A 21,403-nucleotide genomic window follows, 5' to 3' on the forward strand; every position below is an offset into this window, starting at 1 on the left:
ATTCTGATCTTAGTATAGCAGTCTCAGTGCTAACTGTATATTTAAAATAATTTATTTACTCTTAGGTAACATGAACATTGTTTTGATAAGCACTATTTTTCTGAGTTCAGTACCTAACGTTTTCCTGTTGAGGGCAATGTGATCTGTTTGTTTGAAGATCTGCCTGTCAGCAATCACACCACCTGGACGACAGAAAAGAGCTAAAAACAAAACATCCAAAGATTTCCAAGGCCACGCTGGAAAGCAATGTTATCTATCACTGCAATTTGAATTGTGTGCTCATCACATTAGAAATAACAAACGCTAGAACTACACGCCGCGATGAAATGAAAGTTTACACGATATCAGAATAATGCTAAATAAAAATATTCTCCGTGTCAGAAACTATAGGAAGACCATTTGTAAACAGAATGATTCAACAGTGACAATCTGTCAGTATGGCAATCGCCAATTATCTCCCCTCAGGTAACTTGATTACAGTTTTCACTTCCCACCTCAGTAGCTAGCAGTGCACCCAGAAAAAACCTTCCATCCTTTCCTGCAGCAGAAAATATCAGTGAAAGGTACAAGTGCCATATTACAAGGAAGGAATGGCCTATGGTTTCATACAGCATTCGATCTCCAATAAAGCCTGCAACAGACTCAAAGTAGGGTATAAAATACACATAATGAAAAGTTCATGCACTATGCATGTGCGAGACTGGTTCTTGCTCCTCCTGTAAGAGTTCTCTAGTTGCTAGAGTAGGGCAGTGCTTTTTGTAAGTGTCTGATTAAAGGAAGAGAAGTGTGGAGTACTTGGAAAGAAAACATACTCTCATATTGCTAGGAAATTGGATTTCAAGAGATGTGAAGAATGGAAAGTCATTTTTTTTAGAACTATGTTGTTAAAATGAGTTGCCTCTGGTTTCAGATTTTTGTGGTATCACTTTACCATTTTGCCACTCCTCCAAGCATTAACCATGAAATTTAGACCAGCTTCTAACTAACTAACCATGAAATTTAGACCAGCTTCTAACTAACTCTAACTAACCAGCTTCTAACTATACCAGCTTCTAACTATAAATTATCCACTGGCATTTTTGTATAGCACTAGCTTTGTATAACTTAATTAATAATGTTCCTCAGGGTGGCATTATTTTAGTTGTATTTTAATTATCATTATTATTTCTTTTTTTGAACACCCTGAAAAGCAAAGGTATTGTTTCTGTTCACACTCAGGCAGCTTTTAATTTGTTGATGTTTTAAATTGCTCTGTAATTTGTAAGCACTTTCAGATAATGAAACAGCAAACTCTCCAGTGGAAACGTCATTTGTTTGCTTATTTTTATGGCATCTTTCTTCCAAAAGAAACAGTTTCCTATAACAATTTTTAAAATACTAGGTGCACCAGTAAGAGATAAATAGTTCATAGAAAAGGATGGAAATAAATGAGAAAAATAGCACCTGCTCTGATGACAGAATAAACAATTGTCAACAACCACAATCTCACAAAATAAGCACAAAAGACCCTAAGAATGCACTGATTATCTAAATGAAAATCTGAATAAAAAAAATATCACTGTTTACCAACAGGACTACACACAACCATTATGGTTTACTTCCTCCTGTCCTGTTTAACCTTAATTGTAAACAAATGTATAAACAAATCCTTACCTACATAGTGATATGGATAAGCAGCTTGCAAAAGTAACAGCTGAGTTTACTTTACTCTTCTTTTACTTTGCACTGCTTCAAAGGTGTTCTTAAGATTTTAAATTAAATGGGATTAGAATGCTGCTTTGCAGTACATACCCAGAGCAGTCTGGTTTACCATAGCAGAAGGTTGACTAAAGAATGCTCTGCCTCCATACAGTGGGCTTAGAGCTCAAGTTCATCTGTAACCCACATCTATAACCTATCAGGTGTATCTGGTCTTCTCTATCACATCATAGATGTGTCGCATTCTCCTTAAGCTCTCCTACTTTCAGATGTGCTTTGTTAGCAAAGCATTAAGTTATTTCCAAACTACATGCCATCTTTCATCTAGACATTTAGTTTTAGAAGTAATACAACTTTTTGTTCTTAATGAAACATAAATGAAAAATTGTCAGGTGCTGTTTGTATGATGGATTTCACCATGTGTCCAGTTCTCCATGAAATGCTAGGCTCCATCCTGAAATGTTTCTTACCAGCCAAGTGCTGGTTTCAAAGTACTCTTACGAATCCTAACTCTACCTTTATGCTGCATCAAAAGATGTACTGTTATATTGAGCAACTAATGGCTATAGCGTGCTGGGTTTTTTTCCACATGAAAGCTGCCCATAACTATTTTAATCAGAAAAACAATTTTAAAAAGTAAATACAGTATTTAAAGTTACATATATTGACAGAGTGCAAAAAGGAAGAACGATAACAGTATTTTCTTTGACTAAAATACATGAATTCCAAGCCAAAAAGGCATTATGCAGATGACACAGTCTGGAGAAGTGGAGACTCAGGGGAGACCTCATTGCACTCTACAACTTCCTGAAGGGAGGTTGTGATGAGGAGGGGGGTTTGGCCTCTAAAAATGTTAAAAATGGGGTGGCATTTGTTCCTGTCTTTCAAAGAGGTAAAAATGTTGCCCGAATGAAACTCTCAGATGCCTTACTCTCCTCAGCTACCTAATCTTCTTGGCCTTGACAGCTAGCAGGAAGTTCAGGTTGCACAGAACTAGCAAAATTTGTCTACAACTTAAGAGGTTTTGAAATTTCCAAAATAGTGTCAGTTGTACATTCACACATGTATGGTAGCATAAACAGTAAAGATCCAAGCTGAAATATACTGGAAATGTCCCACTGCTAGATTTAGACAATTCCTTCTGATGCAAAAATATCTGATATAAACCTACTGAAACAATACATTTGCAAACTCAGTTCTAAGGAACTGTATTTACTAAGCCAACTATTCACCAAACCATGAGTATTTGGACTTCTTTAAGACCCACCTTAGTGTAGGATCTGTCTTGTTTAAGATGATCACATTGTTAAAAGGGCATTTGTCATGCTCATTGAAGAATGGCTTGAACAGATCTCCCAAGAAACTTTTAAGCTAAGTGCTACCAAAATGCACCAGGGCTACATGCTAGATAATAAAGCATGAAAGTGATTTAAATGTGTACATCACTACACTGAAATTCCCATAATTGTCCAACAGACAACCTGAGAGCTGGTGTACACGAAGCCAGGGCAGAGTATTATGGAAGGATACTTTTGCAGAAGAGAGAGAGGGGATATTAGGAGCTAACAGTTTCTCAGTGTCTTTAGGGTTATATGCAATATTGCTTCTACAGGCTATACCATCTGCTTTCACACGTTCACTTTTCAAGTGCCTCTAAGTCAGGTCTTTCATGTACTGAATTGCTCCCTTCTATCTGAAGCCCAGCAGTTTAGTTCTCCTCATAAAAAAAAGATTCTTAGCAATTTTCTTCCTGCAATTTATTGCCCAGTTCAAAAACAGAATGAAATGAATACTCAAGCAGCCTGAGCTTCTGGAACTGTCTTGCCAAGCAAAAACTGTTCCCAGTTCTCATGTGCAAGGTTTTTATTTGTCTTTATACTTTAGGCAATTACAGTGCCTCAACAATGTGCACTGACTACCAGTAGTCACAACAGAAGGAACTTCTTAATTCTTTCTCCACCACCACAGACAGAGATAATTGAAATAACAGATTCATCAGCTTTGTCATTACATAGATTTTCCCATGAAAACAAAACGAGAAACTTTTCAACAAAAATCATGGCTTTTTCAGCCAAACCATTCATTAAAACAGTTCTGAGCATTTATGAAAAGCTAACCAAAGACAGCTCATAATCCCCATCTGTAACACCAGAGGCCAGGTACTGCAAAGACTAGACAGGTGCAAATGTTGGTATTCCCATAGTGCTTATTATCTAGCCCTTCTTAGAAACAGAAGGATTTCTCTTAACACCACCACCAATACCCCATATTAATCTTTCCTCAAGCAAACCCCTAGCCTGAAGCTACTACACAGTGTTATTACTCTGTCAAGATTTTTTTCTCCTGAATATAAAAGCTGCTTCCACCGGTCTATGTTGTTAGGCTGTGTTGTCAGTCATCTGCAGAAGCTGTTCCACCATTTCATTTTTTTTCTTGCAATTCTGCTGTTCCTAAGGGCCCTTTCTGATCTGGAACATATGGAAAAAAGAGTGGATGGATAAACTGCACTAAGTAATTCTTTTGTTTGTTGTGCCCTCAGATTTTTCCTTTCATTCTGTTTTCATCTTTCCCTGCCACAGTTATGTCAACAAAACTTAGCAGAGCATGCACCACTAAAGTTTTGTTGTTTAGTCTGTTTTATTGGGATGAGGCAATAGATAGGACTGTGGCATAGCTATTAGACTGCATAGGGACATGACATGAACGAAGCTAAAACAGCAAAATTGAAAATTATGGCACTGCCTGAAACCTAGTGTCAAATGTACATTTGCTTACCTTTTCTTTTTGACTAGCAAGCATGTCAGGCAGCATTTGAAAGCACAAAAAACCTAGGACTGTGCCAATTACACAGGGGATTACTTTGAGAATGGGATTGAGTCACTACACTTCAAGATCTGTAGAGAAACCGTCAGCATGTTTTCTCAGAAAGGTGTGAATAACATGCTGATCCTGGAAACTGGAAAAGTGATAGTCAACTAGACAGCTCCATAATGCTTGAAAATGCAGAAAAGATAAAGATAAGTAATCTTGGGGAAAAAAATAATAAAAGCAGCTAGAGGGAATCTGGGAGGGAAGTATTTTGTTTTGGTTGTTAACAGTAGCTTGTTAAACATCTTTTTTAATTAATTTAAAAATCATGGATGACAGAGAATGCAGTCTTCAGAATACATATGACCAATAGAAATGAACAAATAAGTCTGAAACATGATTATAGAACAATTTCGAAAGGCTAAAGGAACATTTGGAAATCAATGTGGAATAATTATTTTGAGGTAACATCCAACAACTACAATTATATGGGACCAGTGTTGGAGCGGCATGTTTTACGCGTATTCCTTTCAAACAAAGGAGTGGTTTCACGTTTCTTTTATATGAGGTGCCTCTACAATCTCCACATTTTGTAGGGAAAGAAGTATTCAAGAAGTTAATCAAGTATTTAGATACTCTCTCAATGTGTACAAAGAAGCAGAAATGTAACAAATGTGTCTTTCTCCCCAGACACTAATTAACTTCATAATTTCAATAAACCAGTGTTGCCTTCAATATTGCTTCATCCCCAGTTTTTCAGACACTTGTCAAACTTTTCACCACTGTGCCGTGTAAAATCCTGCCAAGCCATGACTGAACAACCAGTCCTGCAACTAGCAATCAATCTGCTTCAGGACTGGAGATTTAATAACCTCATACAAGTTTGTGAGAAGAGTTAACCACTGAAAAGTGAAGCATCAACACGAACTTCACGTGATCCTCGTAATCACTTCATTTGTGGAGGTGATCCAAACGTTGCTTTCTGTCTTGCTTCCATCTCACCATCTGCTACCCTGATGCTGCTCCCAATGATCCAACACCCCTCAGGAACTCCACCTGCCACCTCTGTCCCTGAGAAATCCTCCTCCATGGCTTTTGCTATACAACAAATTCTGATTTACTTGACTCATTGTAATGTGACTGATTCTGACACTGATCTCTTGCTAATAGCAAATTCTGTACAATTATTTCCAACACCTTGCAATTTCATAATGGTACAACATGGTCCAAAAGGGCACAAAAAGAAAGATGAAACCTTGGCAATGGTTTGCTGATAAAGACTGAATGGACAGTTCGGGACTAATCAGCAAGAAAAGGGCTAATGTAGTATGAAAAAGGTGGGTGGGAACAAAAGTTCTCTGCTTCTTCCATTGTAAGAACATGGGGCCACTGCATGAGGCTGCTGGTAGCATGGCTCAACAAACAGAAGGAAGTGGTTCTTCATGTAAACACATGATAGACCTGTAAGACATTTTATCAAAGGATGTTGTGAAGGCATGAATCTTGCCTGGGTTCAAGGGGAAACTGTGCAATTATTTGGAAGGAAGGTCAGTTACAGATTACTAAACAGATAAAGCACACAGGTTCTGGGAATTTCCTCCCTTCTGCAGAAAATAGCTTACAAGTGGGGCAGAGTAGGAGGGATGAAGAATCACATCTGCTTGCCCTCTTCTTAGTGCTCCCTAATCATCCATTTATGACTGCCACTGGTAACAGATGCTTGGGGTAGACAGCCTTGGTTTAAGACATCCAGACACTTGAGAAACGGTGAAAGGTGTAGAAACTTAGCCGTACTCCTAAGTCTGCCAAATAACACATTTTTCAATTCACATGCCTACACACACAATGCATTAAATGCTTTTTTCTATTACTACTGACTGATAAAAAATCATTTTCCTTTCATCGTAGTCCCACGGATAACAGTCATTCTCATTTTTGTACTCTCTGTAGTTTTTTTACTTACAAGAACTAACCCTTAAGCATGTCCCTCCTATCTATTTATTTGAGGGTAATCTTTCATATCCTATGTCAAAAGTGTAAAGGGAATTTCTCTTCAGTCCTCAGCTTAGATCTAATACAAAATGAAATCCCCAAGGAAAAACTTAGTCCTAAAACCTCTCTAATTTGCAGGGCATCATTCTTTCCACAGACAAAAACTGAAGTACAGAATTTACATGTTTGAGCATCTTTAGGAATTAGTTGATTTGTCTGACCTTAGGTTTTATTGTACATAGTCAGTTGAAACTAAACACTGATTTTTTGTTTTGTTTTGTTTGGTTTAGGAGTCTTTCCAAATGTATGAAGGATTTTCACAGTCCTCTTTTTATTCCTCACGTAGCCATCCAAAGTACTATCTAACACTCATATACACTCCTGCTGCTTCATACAATCTTGACTCTGGCTTCAAAGAACCCTAAAATACATTCTTTCTTTTTCCAAATACTTTCGATTACTTCTTGAGCTAACACCTTTCCTTCACCTTTGTTTAGGAGATCAACAATGTCCTTTGTGACGTTTCTGGATGGGTTTTCAGTTATTGTAGCCTAAATTAGGCCTCTCTTTGTCTTTGGTCCTGATGTGTGTGACACGTACATAACTGACATCTCTGAAATGGATGGAAGGGAAGGCCAGAAAAGAGTTTTCCTTTTTCTCTTATTAGTACACATTCTACAACTATTTACATTTAATTAGAGTTTTTTCATTAAACATTCTCTATTTTAAAGATTCCACAAACAAAATTAATGCGCTCAACCCTAAAAATAGCAAAGCTTAGCCAATTCAGATTGAACAACGTAACAACTATTGGATGGCCTTAAATGGATTATGTGAGGAATATCAGTCCTTGTTCCTGAAGTAAACAACAAGTTATCAGATCCTTACAGTTACCAGCAAGTGTATTACTAACATCATCTCTCCATCAAAAGAAAATAATCTCTTTTGGACTGAACCACAGGCAGCCATACAGGTACTGCACCAAAATCACAAAACACCTGCCAAGTCGCTTTTAAACCAGTTCAGTCTTTCATAACTCCTTTTAGATTTTGCTGTTCATCTTCATTTGCAGAGAAGAGGGTTAAGTCTGCTCTTAGCAAAGATTTTTGGCATGATCTTCCATGACAAATGACATGCTGCCATATGCCAAAAAAGAAGGGCAATATAGTCACCCCCAGCTTCGACTTTAACTGGAGCTGCTTTGTTCCAAGTGCCCTGAATAATTAATAACTACTTTGGCAATCAGTCATGCATTCCTTAATGGCACCTCAGGCATCAAGTATCCCATTCACCCGTTCCCCCAAGTAACAATGGGCTTTATTACATCAAGTTTTCTATGCCAAACTTGTAACTGACATAATTTAAACTAAACAAGTCACTAGGAAGACTGAAGCCCAAACACATTTTGTAGGAGTTCATAAGGTTTCCTTCAATTGCACATGGCTACTGTATGGATTAGTAAATTGGGGACAAGTGAGAAGAAGGGGAAAATAAATGAAATACGGGTTGCTTTTTGCAGTATATTTGTAGGTGGTTTCGGATTATATAATGCCTACGAATACGTGACTTTTAATAAATGCACAGCTGAACAGTCAAAATGCAGAACAACCACTAAACAGCCCTAAGTGAATAATGTAGCTCAGCAGTAAGCACTGACTAAGTGACAGGGCAGAGCATGAACAGAGTGCCTAAAAATAACAACTGCGCTGAAAGTAGCAGGAGAATTCTGAAATAACATAAGGTAAATTTTCTTAGCAAAAATAAGCTTATACAATGCTTCCTTGCACTTTATGGTGTTCCAATTAACTTGCAACAAAAGAACAGTCAAATAAAAAAAAAAAAAGAGAGAATTAAAACAAAATTAGAGAACATTTTAAGATACACCCATGGTACGCAGTTTAAAATGGAAGAAAATCAAATAATTAAATCACAGTTATCTAGAACCTCAAGAAAAGCTGTGTGATTGTCTCAGGAAACATTCTGCTTGTATACAATATACCCACCACTTTTAAGCAGTGCCCTGTAACCCTGTGTTACATGTTTCTGTAAAGCTATGTTGCATCGCATGCCATTGGAACTGCTGGTAGTACTTTGGAGTGGCTAAATCCTAGAAGTAAGGTAATCAGATCAATAGGCATTTTCGCTCTACTTATTAATCATAGGAAAGGTTAGTTTGAAATATAATATACAAAGTTAAAAAATATATACATGAGGTTTAAACAAAGCCATTTCTCTTGCTCTTTAAGAGACCTGAAAATGTGTCCAGTGCCCCTCTCTGTGTGTGGCCTCCAAATACAGAAACAAGCTTGCACTGTTTTATTTCAGTTTTGCTTCATTTCTCCCCAAACAATCTCTCACTGCTAGTCCACCAGGCGTCTCTCCCTCCCCCTTTTCTTAAAAAATGAAAAAAAAATAAAAATTAACTGTTTAGGCTCAATTCATAAAAGTGAATCATTAAGCAAATCAATGACGTTTTTGCAAGAATTGTTTTAAAATTACACTCATTCCTGTAGCTGACACCTTTCATGTAACTGGGAGAAGCTGTAGATTTTAATATATCTTCTTGAAGTGTAAGCTGATGTAGCATTACACATATATGCATAAACAAATCGGGGGGGGTGGAGAGAGAGCCTTCAGTGTTCCACTGCTTGAAAACCAGAAGCAGATCTAACCCTCCAAGTTATCAGTAACGACCGCATTTACAATCAATACAGTTAATTATGCAATCTGAAATGTCAAAATGTATTTTCCACAGCTTATTAAAATGGACTTCTTGGATGAAAAATCTTTCCATTAGAGATTTGAAAAGTAATTCCCACAAACCTTTAAACAGTTGTTATGACATGCGTTTTGAAGCTAGCTCTGTGTTCCTGTGACATGATGGGTATTGCTTTAATTTAATTTAACAGATTGTGTGTATACTTCTTAGGTGTATAAACTTTATTGATGGAGGAAAAGAAGGACTAAAAATAGTCATAATGCAATGCCAGGAGTCTCTGTTTTTGTCTACTTAATAAATGTTCATGGTTTGTGATCTAGACATTCTGAAAATTAATAATTTCTCTTGCAGGTGTTGATAATTTAAAACTACAAATAAACAAACACAGTCCAGCATCACATGAAGACAGCAATATGTATACTCTGGTAGTTTTAGGTGCATTTGTTTAAACCATTCCAGAAAAATTTGAACATAAGTAAGATAGACATGTAGCAGATAGGAGGTAATACTAGAGCAACTGCAGTGAAATCTGGCACCAGCTCACACAACATCTATTTAGGGATTTTCTTTTACTATTTTCTAAAAGTAAACATACTCATTACCTTCTGCCCTCTGGTATAAAAAATTTAAACCTGGCCATATTCCAAGATGGTTTGCTGACTGACATGTTATTTGGTTTAAAAATTCACTCGTCTAACTTACAAAAGATTCAAGCAGACTTGGCTTTCATCAGTTTAGAAATATTACCGAAGCCTAAATATTTACAAACACTGACAGGCATACAACAGAAAGCAGCATGTATATATACAATACTGCACCTCACTGACATCACAACCAGTATACTAGACATATACAAGATGAGGCGGTGTTAAAAGATGCACAGAATTATTCTTCTATTCTTCTTAGTAATGCAAGTTTTGTGAAGGAGGATAACAGGCAAAAATGGAAAAGGAAGTTAAGCAAGCCAAATGCATCGAGTGAAGTGCATGTCAGTAGGGTTACAACATGGATTCTTTTGATCAATTTTTTATTGAGCTTGCAGATGTTTTCCACTAACCAAATACCACAAACTACGAAGATGACTTAGGAAATTCACAAAGTGAATTATGAAGGTTGCTACCAAAATATTCCTTACTCTCTTTAAATACAGAATATCTACTCTAAAACAAGTCAACTCATGTTCCGCTCAATCCTGAGTTTGAGAACATTATCTCATCCCTAAAAACTTATAAACGTTGTTTTGCTACCACAGATCTTTCACTCGTTGAAAAAACGTAACAGAAATCTGTTGACTGTGAAAGCAGCCGTACTTCAGACAACAATTAGTGCTTAGTGAGTTACAAGTGTTAAACAACATTAAGAGAAGCCTCGAGTATATTTTTCAGGAAAAGAACACAGTGAAAATTGAGTATCACACATCATCTGCTTTATCACTATAATAAAACAATTCAGAAGAATAAGAGCTTACTGTTTTCGAACTAGATATAATCATCTGGTTCTGTATGGAGTAACTGACTAAGAAGAACATAAATATCTTCAGTCTCATTTGTAATGGTCTTTACATGTCACACAGCTGATTCCTATGCTGAATTTGTTCATCTCAAAGCAAGAGAAAGTGCCTTTTTCACAGCACAGTAATGGGAATGCAAACATTTTATTTGAGTTTCCATCTAAACAACAGAGTCTGAAACTTCCCAGTCCAAAGCCATCCAAGATCAACCACAAGAACATTCAAGTTAGTTAAAGAGAAAAAACAAAATGTACAATTCCAGCAGTCAAATTATTCATTATTGTTATTACTAAGGAATAAACAGTAATTAACTCTAAACTATATAAAGATTCTTTTAAACTACCACTTCAAAGATGTTATTTTCCTGAAACGTTACTTACTGGCACAAGAAGCGTATAATGGATGCAGAATCCAGGTTGAGAAGGAAAATATTCATCAGACACAAATCTTATTCTGATCTGGTTTCCTTTGGAGATTTGTCTGCTTGGCACACTACTGGAACCACACCAGCGCCCTAGAACAGTGCCATCACTAGGTTCTTCAACTTCTACAAAGTCATACCTGAACAGAAAAGAAAATTACATGTTTATTTGCTGATAAATTTCTACAAATGTCCTATTTTAATCCATAAACTTCAATCTTATTACATTTATATTATTTTTAAATACTAAAAGTATACTACTGAAGTTAGCTCTTTTAAAAGAAGCCTCCAATGTGCTACTGGCATGATAAAATCAGGCAGTGAGGTTAAAAAATAAGAACAGAACTAGCATTTTGTATAGACCACATGTCCCTTTTAAGAGGAACAAGTACAATATGCAGGATGGGGCAGAAAAAAGAGAGAAAAAAAAAAACCTGGAATTACTTATGTGTGGCACAGTAATTGACACTGCAGTACCATTAGAAATTAACTGCATGTTGCCAGTGAAAGTTCAGGGGCTTTTGGTAATGAAATCTTGCCCTCTTGTAATACCAGTGATGAGCAAGCTCCAGAAGGTTAAGGTGGTTAAGGGAAACTTGGAAGCAAATTTGGAGCTTACGTATATCCCAATGAGACCCTCGTTAAGCAAAAACATAAACGTACCACGTGTCAGAAAGAACATGATATGTTGATAATACTGACAGAAGATATATGAGTTGGGAGCTTTGAAAGAACAGAACATAAAAGGTTTGATTTAGTTTCATTAGTTTTTAACGTGTGGTCTGGCTAACCGTGGGGATCTGTGAACAACTTCAAATAGATCCACGAAAGGTAACTAAGAAATGCCTGTCAGTTGTCATCTGTAAGCTTTAATATGCCACACGAAGGTCCTCACTTCCACTGGGGAACGTTCAGCGGGTTCTCAAGTCATAAAAACATTGAAAATCACTGCTCTAGAAGGCACGTCTGGTTTTAATATTTTAACTTGCTTCATGTCTGTTCCCCAGCTGCCTACTGACAGAATAAACAGCACGGATTTCTGCCACTTTTCCCTGCTGTAGAGCTTGAAAACCTTGTGAGCAGCAATGCTCCTGGGCTCAGAAAGGTAGGAATGCAACCCTCAGGGCACAGCTGGTTTTGGGAAGCTTACTGCTGCCCCAGCCACCACACTGCTACATGACAACAGCACCTCAGCTCTAAGGCAAGCAAGAATAACCCTCTAGGAAAGTTTCAACATTTTGGAGTGTTCTGGTCTCTTACAGCTCTAGTTGTAAAATAAACTTATTTCTCATGGAAATCCAAGTTGGTAAATGTTACTGAATACTTTTCAAGGGTACAAACTGTCCTACCAGCTCTGATGACAACAAATAACTGTATTTTAAAAAGGAAAACACACTCTTACTCTGCTAAGGAAAATTTAATCTGAAAATTATTACCTCAAACATTTTCTACTGAAGCTTTTCCTTGATTTTTTTTTTCAGTAAATCTAATCTTTATAATGACTCCCAGTTCCCTAGTTAGACAGCAGGTAATAAATTCTGGTGTTGCATGTTTGTGCAAGACCAACTTCCACGCATTTATTATCTCCATTTAAAGGACCAGTATTTTTTCCACTTAATTAGAAATGAATGCAATGAATATGCTCATTAACTACATTCAAAATGCATTACTACCATATCCCGTAGTTTTAAATCTTTGTTGAACTTATGATACTAATTACTTCATCACCATATTTTTTCGAATGAAACACTAATTCCTTTAACCAAATCATAACTGCTTTAACTTTATGACCAGGTTTACAACTTATTCCAAAGACGATGCGCACACTAATTGCAGGAAGACTTCAGAGCACACCATATTTACCAAATTGATTTTGAGCACTGAATTTTATCATACAAGGGCTGCACTGAAAGTCATGCCTCTTATTTTATCCTGCTGGCTCACAACTCAGGGGTGGATGTTGGCAGTATGGCAGTAGAGGTTGAACGTTCCCAACAGTATTCTGTTACATGCTGGTGTTGCATGGCAGATGGCAGCAGAGGGGCAGTCTGACAGAATGGTGACTGACATGGAAGTGTGTATGAAGCAAAGGTGTGCCACTGAATTCCTTCCTGTGGATAAAATGGCAGCCACTGACTTTTATTAGCACTTGCTGGATTGGCACCATCCCTAGCGCTGTTCAAGAAGCGTTTAGATGAGGTGCTAAAGGACTTAATTTAGTAGTTGGGTAGAGATAGTGATAGGAGGATGGTTGGACTAGATGATCTTATAGGTCCTTTCCAACCTTATGAACTTATGAACTTATGGATGTGAGCACAGAGAGGCGGTGTGTGGTACATTTCGACAGTGATTGGATTACAAAATTTCCAATTTCCATCTTTTCATTTCTCTAGTTAGATAATTATTTCCTATTTTTCTGATTAGTAAAGAGTTAATAAGTATTTTAACAACTTCAACTTCAGAAAGGGTCAAATATAGTACAGGCATCAGTGCTTCTACCATAACTTACACAGCACTTCCTATTGTCTTTGTTCTCGCTATCTTTGTTCTCACTGTATCCACGAAGTAAAAGTGAAACAATTTTCATGATTTAAACCTGGACTCTTAAAATAAATGCTAATTAGTATTATTATATGAGATAAAGTTAGAAGGAAAAAAAATACATATTCTGAAAAACTAAGTCTATGTTAAACAAAAAAAAGCCTGTCACACATTTCCTGGGCACGTTGACTGAAGATGTTGCAAAACACAACAAAACAAACTGGTTCAGGTGCTTTAGCATTTACAAGGCTGCACTGCACAGTTCTGATGCTTCTTGTCACAGGGCTATAAAGCAGCAGGGACAATATCACAGCCACCTAATTCCCCAGCAAGGGAAGCTTTTCCTTGAAAAGCAAAAGAACTAGGATAAATAGCCAAGAATTGAGAAACAGAAACTATTTTCTAACTGCAATGGAGTTAAAAATAAATAAAAAAATAAAATGCACATTGAACCAAATAATCCTTGTTGTGCTGTGTAGAAACCAGAAAACACAATACTCTATGGCACGACTAAAGAAACGCTCATGCATATCCACATTCCATACTTTATTCAAATATTACCAAAAGTTCTGACTAAGAGATAGCTTCATTTCTTATCCAGGGATAAAAGATGCATTTGCCTTTTGTCAACGATCTCATTTTGCCTTCCCATATATAACTTGCAGAATATGTATTCCTCTTCCCTATGGCTAGGTGCCCAAGACCCTGAGTTGAATTAACAACCTGAACAAAGGCAATTTATTTGAAAAGGACAAAGGAGTAATGCAAGGGACTGTGAACTTCAATACCTTTCAAACCAGGAAATGTATTCTCTAAGGGAATGTGTTTTCCTCTCCTTTCTCAATTTTTCTGTGGTTTACACCATCATTTGCTAAATATTTTCTGACAGGCTGTTTACCTTGGCTTACAGTTTTGTGACCTTCGTACAACTTCCCTCTGCCTTCAGAATCCCAGAAATGTATCAATGGATGTAAGGAGTAGAAAACCACACAGTAAAATATTTTGTCATATTAGTGACACTGGATTTTTCCATCTGATAAAGATGTGTGCTAGACAAAAAGCTAGCACGCTCACCATGAGAAAAGTGAAATGCATTCTTCCTTCCTCCCTTTGATAGGCACTGACTTCAGGTTTTGGTGTTTTTTTTCTTTTCCATGAAGCGGACAACAAACCCTGACATTATTTTTTCCCCATGGGATGCTGCAGTATTTCTACTCCATTTTGTTGAAAAGCATATGGTATTTCAAAGTTTTCCCTGTGCTGAGACAGCACACCAAAATACCTACCTCAGACTTGGACCAAAAGCATTGAAGGTCCCCTGGCAGTTCAGTAGACAAAATGTTATTGAATAGAATGTAGATGGTTTATGTTTGGGCAGCTTCGTTTTGGCAACAATGGAAGTTACTAAGAACTGTCATCCTGAAAATATCATGGTGGTCTTTTCCTAAACAAAATTTCAAAAGGAAAATTTCTTCTCCATCTTCCATTAATACCTAAAATCATTTTCATTTTTACTTCTGAAATATTTAAAGTTCTTATGGAATAAAACTTTAGTTTCCATCACTCAAGTTAAACGGCTTTGTTCTAAACACAGAGGTGTCAAGGTACTGGCAATATCTCACGTACTCTTCACCTCTTAGATCACTTCAATCACAGCTGCAAGTAATCATATTGTTCTTAGTGAAATAAGCATTATATTTAGAGAGGAAAGAGGCCAAGCACTTAGCTTGAAGACGTTTTCTTTCAAAGTTTGCGTGCCTCACCTGAAATAAGTTTTGGAAGCCTTCCCCTATCAACAGGGATCTACAGCAACACTTCAGTGGGAAAATTCACATTTATTGGGGTGGAAAAGGGAACAGAGACACTCAAATCCATGACACCTGATGGCAGAGCCAATTTGGTTAAGTAGCCTTGTTACTGCCCACAGGTCAAAGCATTCCGCAGCCTCTAGCAAAAAATCACAGGATGAGACATGGAGAATGTGAAATTCATGATGAAGAATGAAGAGAAAATGGAGGGACCCCGAGGAGAAACAAAGCATAGAACGATGCTGGCACTGTGAGTCAGAGAAACATAAGTGGATATCAGGCAAAATACAAACCTACTACTGCAGCGGTACAGTTGTAAGAAGAAGAGCACACACTGCACCATTGAATCAACAGGAGAACCACTTTTCTGTCACTTGTACTGCTTTCCCCTCCCACCCTTGAAGATTAAAGGAAATGTTTCTCAAAGACTGATGCACAGAGGAAGAAGATGTCATGTGAAATTAAAACTAAAATTCTAAAAGAAATTTAATAGTAGGTAATAATGAAATCGCAGGTACACCCACACTATTTTTCAAGTTGTGTAAGATGAAATCTTAATTGTGGTAACTCTTCTCCTCTAGTGCTGCCAAGGAGTACAACTGTTGCACAAGTTTGCAAGCTTCAAAATAGCAATTTAATTCATTCGCCTTTCAAATGTATTCATTTATTTCGTAGCATTTTGCATTTATTGCCAGTAAACTATATCCACCTGAACGACAGACTGGGAAAGATTGGTCCATAAGTTAAGCCCACAACTAACAAATAGATAAAAATTTCCTGAAATCATAGAATTTGAACATCTGTTCAACTGCGCTATTAGTAACTCAACTTGCCACCAGAGGTAGGGAAAAAATAACCCACAAATGAGACAGAAAGCAAAGTAATCTGTAGGAAAGGAAGGGAAAGGGCACCTTGGCTGAGGCCTTGACCCTGTGGGCAGCACCAGCAAATACTCAGAGGGAATGGTTTTAAACTAAAAGAGGGAAGATTTAGGTTAGATGTTAGGAAGAAATTCTTTACTCAGACTGTGGTGAGGAACTGAACAGATTGTCCAGAGAAACTGTGGAGATGGAGATATCCCTAGAGCTGTTCAAGGCCGGACTGGATAAGGCCTTGGGCAACCTGATCTAGTGGAAGATGTCCCTGCCCACCCCAAGGACCATACAGTCCAAGCCATTCTATGACACATTCTATGATTCTATAAATCTTCAATAAAACTAAATTCATTCAGCACGAACAAAAACTTTTGACTTAGGGCTACTTTGAATGATATTAAAGACAAGATATTGTAAGAAACTTGTTTCTCAAAGACTACCAGATAGAAATTTAGAATATTTATATGTTTCCTCTTGTCAATGTCTTTACAAAAGGAAGTTAGCTAATAATATTAATAATCATCATCATCTTCATCATCAAAGGCAACTGGGGTCAACTGACTCCAGTTGCTGAGGTGCATGGCAAGAAAAATGTTAATTAAAAAATACTGTATTGGTTAAGTTTTAGGAAAACTTATCAGAGCCATCATAGAAGATAGCAGATGAGCCAGCAGTTACGAAATGAGTCCTGTTCCACGTAGCAGCTTACAATTTCTGTCATGCTTGATGTTTCAGTGTAAAAAGAGACAGTGTTGAAATGGCAACAATTTGATGCAAAATGAATTTCCTTTGTTGTAGCTGTATCTGCTGATCTCACACGTACTGTGTTTTAACAGTCACTGCTAAGAAATAGCATATCTAGAAATAACACATATATATATAAATGATGAGGTCAGGTTTTTTTGTACTCAGAAAACGATGTTTAATTATAAACATCACTTCCAGCAATAACCTTTACTTTTAGCCAGAACAGCAAATGAGTATATCCTATAAAAAAATAAGTATCTTGTCACGTCTACATTTTTAATGAAATAAAGGTATAAACAGAGAACATTTCTAACTCCCATTCCCCAAATAAGGATTGTAGTTTCTGTGCCAACCTACATTGAAATCATCTATTTTAGAATACGCAGTGCTGTACATTAGGAGCTGCCTTGTGGAAACACATATTCATTCACAGATGTAATATGGTTGCCATGGCTCTCTCGATTTCATCCTTTCTCATACTGATTAATAACAGCCAGAGGCTTCTAACAGAACTGCACAACTCCTGTATTTCTCTCTTGTTATTTAGGATACATTAAAACAAACGAAAAAAAAAACGTTTAATCCTCGGATTGCAGTTTCCTTCCTGTTCACTCACTGTAAGACACACTGATGATGACTATACAACACTGCAACCGAAAAGATGAGACAGTTTAAACCCCAAAATGCTACTCTTCAAACAGCTGAACACTTCTAATGGAAAGGAAAGGATGAACTGTGATTATCTGATTGGGAGAAAATACCTGTTGTGTAACCATTCTCCTACCTAGCAGGAAACATGTTTCCATTTTGAAATGCTGAAAACCTGACAGATCAGCTGAGGCACCCAAATTTCGTGTAGTAGCATCAGGCTCTTGGATACAAAGCAGTATATTAAAGAAAATAATAATTTCAATTCCCTTATTTCAGTGCTAATTCATAAACTAAGTACTGCTGAATACACATCCTTTCCCTCATGAGCAGTGCATTGGCACACAAATGCAATGGGAAAACAAATCATGTTGAACTACACTTATGTGTGCTGGTGAACACTCAAGTATCTTCAGCTTAAGCATGTGAATAGACCATGAAGGTAACTTCTGCCTCATGGGGAAAAAGGGGCATTAAGTTTTCCACAAGAATGAGAAATTGGAAACTAGATGCATTGCTAAATCTTCTTCAGGTTCTAAACCAAAGTAATTCTATATTCAGTCAGCAACCCCATAATTATTTAAGTATACATTAAACTTGTCATACAGATAAAATGTGTAAATAAGTACATTCAGGAATATGGCAACCACAGAAAAGAGACCTAGGTAGCCTGAGCCATGAACCTAATTTACACAGGTATAATTTCTAATGAGAGTTTTTTCTCAATCACGTGACTAACAATCTTAGGATACAGAAAAATATGCTATAATTATGCAGATAAAAAAAGGGGAGGTAAGAAGGGAAAAAAAGACTCCTCCTTTTTAAGGACTGTTTGCCAGCTTTTTGAGGTATTTCTGATGCCACCTGTACTCAGACTGTTCACCATAATCAGTGCACCTCCTTCAGCTTCTCTGAATCCATAACTATGTTTTCATCACTGCTTTTTTGGGGCAGCATTTTACATATTTAGTCTGGTACCCAAAATGGTAGTTTCTCCTGTATGCACAATCCCTTATATCCTGAAAAGTGCCTATGGATTGAATTAATGATGTGAAAACTACTGGTTAAGCAACTTCCAGCAACATCCACAAGTACATTTCAGAACACAGCAAGAACATTCCTAAGGGGCATTTTAAGCACGCAAAGAGTGTCACAGAGCGGGGCAGGCAGCACCCCTCCCCTGACACACAGCATGCACCTGGTCAACACTCTCCATTTTTCCTCCTCCTTGCCACCTCACTGGACAGCGGGGCTATACATCGGCTTATTTAAATGAAAACACTTCTTTCCTTTGTTCAGTGATACAATTACATAACGGTTTCTTGCCTGCTACAGTAGCAATCAGGATTTACCAATCCAGCACAGCCCATTTATCACCAAATCCAATATCCTGCTTCAGGACAGGCTAATAATTGCTACTTGAACGGAAAGTGAAAAATCCCTGTAATGTAACTGAGCAATTGCAAAACACTGCATGAGGCAGAAAAATGTGTTCCCAACCCTAGCAGGAGATCAGTTTACACCCAAAGCACGCAAGGAGTTTCCTCTCACTTAGTTTACCTAGCTATAAATTAATGATCATAAAATTATGCAAGACCTATTTTTAATCCAGCCACAGCATATGAACCAGAGACCGGCATGAAACAGAACTTCCTAAGAATTGTTGCTAGCTTGTTTTATTGTCAGAAAGAGAAAAATATCTATTTATATTATAAACACCCCTGGGACACTCACATGACCATTCTACCCTTTTTCAGGATTAGCAGTCCTGCTTTTTGCAGTCTCTCTTCCACATGCATCTTCCCAAATATCCCAATAATCCAAAAATCAGACCGTATGATTGAAAGCATTGTCTAGATGCTCCTTGAACTCTGTCAGCTTAGGGATACGGCCACTGCCTGTAGGCAGCCATGAGGCCTCCCCTCAGCCTTTGGGAGGAGTGAACCAAGGGACTCAGCTGCTCCCCATACATCTCATTCTTGAGATCCCTCACCATGTTTGTGGCTGTAAGCAGGCGAAAGCTGCTTGTGGTCCCAACAGCAAGTCTCCTATACTTACACCTTCAGTAACCAGAAAAACAATCAGGAAGGGAGCGCACGCTGTGTGCAACCGAACGCTAAGAGACTACACACAGAAACTTCAGGTTACACTGCTGGGCCTGCCTTCAGCTGGCACTTCCCTGGACATCAGGTAATTGAGAGATGCACACTGAGAAGTGCAGGTGGCTGCACAGTGAGCCTACATGCCACAGCTCAGGCAGCCATAGCTCACAGCATGCATTGCTGCCCACCCCCAGTTCTCATTTACTCCTAAGTTTTAATCAGCAGTGGGGAGGGAGCAGAGAACTGCATCAACAGCAGTTGTTCCTATAGCATCCCAGAGACAAGTAAGACCTAGCAGTGCCACACTCATTTTCAGAGGAAATAACTTTATGCCACTAGAAACAGAGCCAGCTATGGTAACATGAAACAATTTCAGAAGCAATAAACTAGGATTAGGATTGTTGACAAAAATATTTTGACACTGTGGACACAGTTTACTTTATTCAGACAACATGCTTGAGATTGAGAGAACCAAGAAGGAATATTAAGAAGCCTAAAATGTTTTCTAAGTCAGTGAGTGGTAGTCTCTGATGTGAAGAAAGAGTAAGGGATTACGTCAAGTGCCCACTCAGCAGCAATCACTCTCCTAACACTCATCAGAGCTGTGAAAATTCATTTTAAATTGCTTGCAAAATAGGATCTATTGTAGCATCCGCTAGTAATAGTGGATATTAAAAATGAATGCTGGATTTACTTTAAAGAAGGAAACAAAGTTGGTAGGCAAGAATGCCATTATAGCCTCTAAGTCTGTGCAGCATGTGCTCTTCATCATGCTGTGCTGTCCTCCATTCAGACCAGGGAAGTACCTTGTTCTATTTTCCTGTCGTGTGTTAAATTTAATTTGCTTACAGTTTTGCAGCTATAAACCATTTCTACAGAATAGATTTAGTCTCTTTAGGAGCTTTAAGAAACATGTTACAGAGTAGTCTCGGTAACAACTGTACACTTTTGTTTTGTCTTCTTTTACTGCAGTATCTGCTTCGTCACATTTATAAACTTATTACCATATAAACGGTATTAAGTAACTTTTAATATGCAGTAGAGGACTGTAGGGTGAATAACCCAAAAGAATAGTACCCAAAGAAAATAATTGAGGTGGGTGGCATATTTTGTATGGCTTATCCAGATGGCATACAGACAACCAGTAAATAAAGGCTCACCCAGGACTCCACAGGGGAGGGTTCTCCACCAAGAGATCCTTCCCCAGTGGTGGTCAGCCCTTCAATGGGGTCTGGGAGAGGTGGAGCCAGACTCCACCCCTTCTGGTCACACAGGTGCATTGCCTTTACCTGTGCTCCTGCAGCTGACTCAGTGCTCACCTCAGGTGATCCATCAGTGGTTCAGGCCCTGATTCAACAGTTCCCATACAAGGACCTAAATGAATGCTTATATTCAGAAGCCAAATTCAGATTAGAAAATTGGGTAGCATTCTTGTCTTCAGCCATGAGATTACATGTTCCTCTCCTTTTCACGAATCCAGCTGCTTTGAGCATACACTGGCAACTGTACTGCAGAGTTTCATCCCAGCAGGAGC

General features: G+C 37.8%; 1 protein-coding gene across 3 annotated transcripts in view; it reads right to left on the bottom strand.

The window, feature by feature from the left end:
• PDGFC (platelet derived growth factor C) overlaps positions 1–21,403 on the bottom strand; it is a 114,298-nt gene that overhangs the window by 24,146 nt on the left and 68,749 nt on the right. For all 3 annotated transcript variants that reach the window (XM_065736247.1, XM_065736248.1, XM_065736246.1), the window contains one exon: positions 11,108–11,288. In XM_065736247.1, coding sequence (XP_065592319.1) covers positions 11,108–11,288 — 181 coding nt within the window. The remainder of the gene's footprint in view (positions 1–11,107; positions 11,289–21,403) is intronic.

Source organism: Cyrtonyx montezumae, unplaced genomic scaffold, assembly GCF_038088225.1.
Source record: "Cyrtonyx montezumae isolate F1298 unplaced genomic scaffold, pur_monq_1.0 scaffold_2, whole genome shotgun sequence".
Lineage (NCBI taxonomy): Eukaryota > Metazoa > Chordata > Aves > Galliformes > Odontophoridae > Cyrtonyx > Cyrtonyx montezumae.